At 34.7% G+C, this 5,929-nt stretch overlaps 1 protein-coding gene across 1 annotated transcript; it reads left to right on the forward strand.

Moving 5' to 3' along the window:
* Positions 1-229: 229 nt before the first annotated feature.
* Positions 230-1,734, forward strand: LOC132743687 (zinc finger protein 561-like; the record flags this gene model as incomplete). Its single annotated transcript, XM_060732241.1, has 2 exons — positions 230-460; positions 1,483-1,734. Coding segments are annotated over 2 exons (483 nt in total), but the record flags the coding sequence as incomplete, so codon positions are not given.
* Positions 1,735-5,929: the final 4,195 nt, after the last annotated feature.

A 5,929-nucleotide genomic window follows, 5' to 3' on the forward strand; every position in this document is an offset into this window, starting at 1 on the left:
AAAAACTATAAAATTCTTATAATGTTGTATTTATTTTTGTTATAAAGAATGATAGGACCTGAAAACAAAAAATATGGAACATGTAAGGAATAAAGATAACAGATCGTGCAGTCATGTTGAACGAGTATAGTTAGGCTTTAATGAAACCATTACATGGATTGTATAAAGATATAGTTTATGTTATACTTCAGCTATAGGTCATTGCACGTGTACATATTGTTTTTAAACGCAATATATAACAATATTTTCAGGAATAGAATTGGATTATGGATACAGTTGTAAGACGTTACCAGTGTGCACGTATTGTGGGAAGATATTCACAAAGACTGGAAATTTAAACAGACATATTCGTATTCATACTGGTGAGAGACCTTATGAGTGTCGCACGTGCGGGAAAAGGTTCTCAGATCAGAGTTATGTACGGAAACACACGGAGAAATTTTGTAGCGGGAGAAAACACGTGACTTAATAAGTTGACAAGATGAGCTGACTAATTGAAAATGTTTGAAAATATAAGTTGACTTCAGAAAACATGGGATAAAATAAGTTTACTATTGAACCGTATGGAAAAAAAATGACTAAAGAATAGTTGTCTAAAGTATCTATGACTGGAGTTCCTGAGCGAACAAAGACCGTTTATAACACGGCGAAAGTTGAATTAACAATGCACAGGACGTTTGTAGAAATAATTCTTAGATACTTTTTTCAAGAATAAGATATTGTAATGAGTTAATATTTTCTAATTTAATTAGATGAAATGTAGTCTAAATTAGAAATCTGTTTTAAGACAACACGATTAAGTTCTAAAATCGGCTTCAGCCTAAATCGGCATTTTTTCCGTCTGTAGAAATTGCATTAAGTTAATTTAAATAGTAATAAAAATGTCAGGTCCCCATATTTAAATGTGTTACAGTAGACTACTGTACTCCAACAAAAAGTAATTTTTCTAGCCAGGCAGACGTATTATGATTTTTTTTTTGGTAAATAGAAGGAAGACAAACAGACTGTCGTTTTTTGTGCTCTGAAATGAAGGCTGTGCAAAACATTTTAAGCGTTTCAAAGTTACCTGTAAAATCTTTAGAATTATTTTTGTTTAGAACTGATGGTTTTCTTTATGTTAAGTTTGTGAAATAACAGTAAAAATGTTATAAAAAAGTTGTCATTTGTTTTTTTTTCCAATTTTTAGACCTGATACCAATGTAGTAGGCTTCCGTCAGTTATTATAAGCCCCGCCTCCTGAGTATACTGCATGCTTAGCCTCTGTGATACTTGTAGAGTTATGACTTATAATACACTTGTATAGTTAACATTTATTAAACAATCCTTTAAAAGTTCCGTATATAAATACTACCTAATATATTATGAAAATTAGTATATAACAATTGAAACATACATTAGAGACGTCTGTGTTTCTTATAAATGTTGGTTTCTATTGTTAGAATAGATTTATGATTTTAAATTATTTATGCTTCCATGTATTAAAATGCTACACTATTTTTAGGTAGAGCAATAACAAGCCGAGATGACGGGAACAATGTTTTCAAACCACCGAAATCACCGATATGTTCTTACTGTGGTAAAGTGTTCAGCGTTAGAAGTAGTCTATTACGTCATATCCGTCTACATACGGGCGAGAAACCGTACCAATGTGTCCATTGCGGTAAAAGATTCTCTGATAGAAGTCATAGAAATAGACATTCCAAGACATATTGTTTACTGAAGAAATCTCAATGAAATGGTATGTAACAGTTATTTTACTTTCTTTTTATTGTGTCGCATTGAAGGCCCTACATAGAGGTTACTTTTATCGGCGGCGTCCCCTGAGGCTTCTCCGCATTACAATAGGGCGTATTGACTCCAATTTGGGATGATGTTTCTTTCATGCCCCAAATGCAATCCAAAAACCATCTCTGTACTTCATATTTTAGGTTTTGGGATTCGTTTTAAATTTTTTACTTAAAAAGGCTTTTTTCCGGCAAACTTTTGGTCACTAAAATATTGTGGAAAAGATAAATTAATTGACGTATTTCTTGGGTGAGGTATTTGATTTTGTATTATGAGGTTATTATACATCGTTATTACACTTCTAAATTATAATGGTCGAATACACAGTTGTCAAACCTGTACCGGACGAGGTGATAGCCGAGTTCAATATAGTTTTTGCAGCTGTGTACGAGTCCAATATTATCAATATTGTAATCAACAGTCTACAACAACCTCGTATTTCACACCACCATTATTGGACATTTTAAAGAACTTTTGTTATTTCTGCAACAATAACGATGTTATATTGATGTTTAAATTTGAAAATGAAAAAAGGCTAAAGGAAGGACAATATGATTCGGGTGTTTTACTCAAAAAATGAAAATATGGCTGAATTGATCTGATCCAATAGTAAGATCACACGGTGCAAATGCTTGACGTTCTTTGGTTATATTTTTAAGGTGTGAAATAAATGTACATATTATGTTATATTAATAGCATATGATACGAGTTAGTTACGATAATATAACTCTGGCTGGGACGACATCGATGGCTGTTTCCGTTAAAAATAGTGTCGAGGTCGTCAGGCCGAGACGCTTTATTTGCAGAAACATCCCGAGATGAAAAGAAAAGATGCAAACCATGCGTAAATCACCTTTAACTTCCCTTTAAGGATACAGTATCTTTCTTTGAAGACTGTTGTGATGTGTAACTGACAACAAATACTAAAATTACAACTTAAGCATTTACCATTTAAAGGTACTCTTAGTATTTTTACATGAAGAGACTGAAAATACATGTCTTGTTAAGTGAGTTTTTACTGTTTTGTTTTGTTAACCTTACTCTATTTTACCAGAATAATTATTTTCATTGTGCAAAATGAAAGAAAAAATGAAAAAAAATTGCAACGCTTTTCACACATACTTTATCACACATACTGGAGAGAAAATTGTGCAACAAATCGATTTTCAATCTGAGTATAGTATCTTTATCATTTTTGCCATTTTAAGTGGATCACATGATCTATGCAATAATTTCAACCTCAATGGAGCTCTACTTTAATGTGTTACATGTAGTTATGATATTTTTTTTTCTTTTTTAAATTTTGGAATTTGGAAAGAATTATAGATCGAGTTCAATGTGTTAAGCTTCAGTCACACTACACCGCATAGCGTTAACGGACGCCAAACGCAAAGAAAAATGCGGCTGAAAGTTATCCGGTGATGAAAAGCATTTCCCGCTGCTGATCGGTGCTCTCATGATCGCTGTACGGGGCGCATAAAATGTACAAAACTCACAATGACCAAACGATCAACACACATATACCGGATGAACGACGTACAGTTAACGGACTTCACCGTACTAGTAACGGATTTGTACCGCACAAAACGTACACGCAGCGCATGAAGAACTGACTAAACGTTCTTTGAACGTTCGACGAGCGTATTTCTACCGGTCACGTGACGGACAAAACTGTATAAATAGTCCGATTTTTTTTGTTTCGTCATTTGCAGCTTTAAGGTCGGACTCGTTCCACAACTGAGCATCAGATGCAGCACCGCGGCCTCCGATGTCGGCCCAAATGAACTTGTAGTCGTAGTCAACGAGGGCCAGCATGACAATGGAGTTATACTTCTTATAGTTGAAATATGTGGACCCGGAACTAGGTGGACACTTTTACAGGCAATATGCTTGCACTCCAACGCACCCAAAGTTTGAGGAAAGTTCCATTTTTCCAAGAAGCCATCTGAAATGCGTTTCCAATCAGCAGCTGTTGTTGGCAAAGGAATAACCTCGTTCACATACATGTAAGCAAATTATCGATATTTTAAAAGACCAGAAATTATATACATGTAATTGTTCGAGTTATCATTCAGAATCATGGGAAAATAAAAATATTTACTTCTCGCACGATGATAGAGATGGTGTTGTGAGGTATCCTCTACGCAAACCGCATGGTATATTGTTTTGTTAATCTGGGACCCACTCGTTCCAGAATCTCATCAAACATCTCAAGAGGCATCCTCATGAAGTTCGTAAATGACCGCTGGTCTTCTCTCGGCAGCTCCATCATGAGTTGATCGTAGAGACCAAACATTCGACGTCTCTCAGGACCCAGCCAAGCCTTTGACCACCACCCCCGCAGTCGCCTCTTTCTTCTCCTATTTTCATAAGCAACAATATCGACAGGTCAATACGTGCCTGGATCACGGCCGCTTGATACTGCAGGCGGGCTCTAACGCGACACTCCATGATATGTGGATCATTAACTCAAACTATCAAAGTTTCAGAAGGTCCTTACACTTGAAATGCAGGAAAATATATGACACTTATAACCAGGGAAACCTCGTTTTATTCATCATCAGTTTTGTGCGGTGGACCATCGATTCATGTCTGTTATTTATCAGTTCTTATACGTCCCTTGTTCGTTATCGTCCGTTTAACATACGTTTCATCCGCTGCATGTCCGTTAATAGTCCGACCGTGAATCAGGTCCACCGGACAAGAACGGACTCAAACCGGACAAGTACAGAATAAGGAACGTACGGATAACGAACAAAACGCATACCAGCGCATGGTTACCGTACATCTGACGGACAACTTTATCCGGTGGTGTACGTTCCAAATTTTGAACATGTTTAAAACTTTCCACCGAACGGAACGAACACCGCCGGACACCGCCAGACAAGAAGCGCAAACACCGCATGATAAACGGAAAAGAAACGCATTCGAACGGACATGGACGGATTGAAAATTTTGTTATGCGTTGGACGTCCGTTAACGCTATACGGTGTAGTGTGACTGAAGCATTAAGAAGACTTATCGAATTACATAAAGACATGTGTTCCTATAGAAACTACCTTTACCTGCTTGGTGTTGTTCGCTTCTTTATTTTGTTTTATAAAACAGAAAATGATTCAAGAATGTATGTAAACTTTCTACAATTATTTTCAGACACAAGAATATAAAACATACACTATATTTGGAAGATTTATTCTAAACAGTGCTGTCTGATACATACCGGATTAAAACTGTTACATTATTTAACTTTACTATGCATTGTTATTTTTATTTTATAACAAACAAAAAACACAAAAAAAAAACCACAAAAAAGCAACAACAAATATAGCAACAACAAAAAACAAAACAAGAACACCCAATTACAGGATATACATTATCGAAATGTAGTCTTGCTGTTCAAACATTTATGCGTTTGGAAAATAGCTGCACTAGTGATTGTTCGAATGCTTCTTTTGTCGTTCCGAATACTTTGCAAGAAGAAGATATTTCAGATGTGGCTCACAAGTATTATATGAGTATTAATGATGTTTTGTTCTATATAGAATATAGAATATTTCTATATATGTATATATATATGTGCTATTCCATTTTTATGAAGTAAGACAGTTAACATAATAACTAATCTCAACACTGTACTTTTAATGTGTTACGCTTATATTCTTGCCAAAGATTGAATTGTGTGCGTGGTTTATTTTGAACTTTTAATTTTCTGTTTAATTTTGTAAGTGTTGACTTTAAGTCATGTGCTGTTTGGAATTTAAAATCCTAATTGACAGATATACATGTTACACTATAGTGAAACTTGTTATGGTCAGACAGTTGATTTGCATAAAGTGTATCACAATATTTAACTTTATTTGAATTAAGCATATCGGCTCGTCCAATATCACTTTCAACCAAATACATGTATATTCCCGTATTGTACAGTAAGATGTATAATAACATATTAGTATGTACATATATCTATTATTTTAAGCAGTTGAATTCAATATATCAAATGACAATTGTTGAATCATTAAGTCCAGTTAAAAACCCTCAGAAGATAAAAAAAATAATGTTCCTATAAAAAAAGTGTTCCTACTTTGAAGTTATACACCTTTTGTGTTTAGTTACATGTGTCCGTTTTACTGCTATTTTTAACTTG

Source organism: Ruditapes philippinarum, unplaced genomic scaffold, assembly GCF_026571515.1.
Source record: "Ruditapes philippinarum isolate M1 unplaced genomic scaffold, ASM2657151v2 ctg3432_1_1_1_1, whole genome shotgun sequence".
Lineage (NCBI taxonomy): Eukaryota > Metazoa > Mollusca > Bivalvia > Venerida > Veneridae > Ruditapes > Ruditapes philippinarum.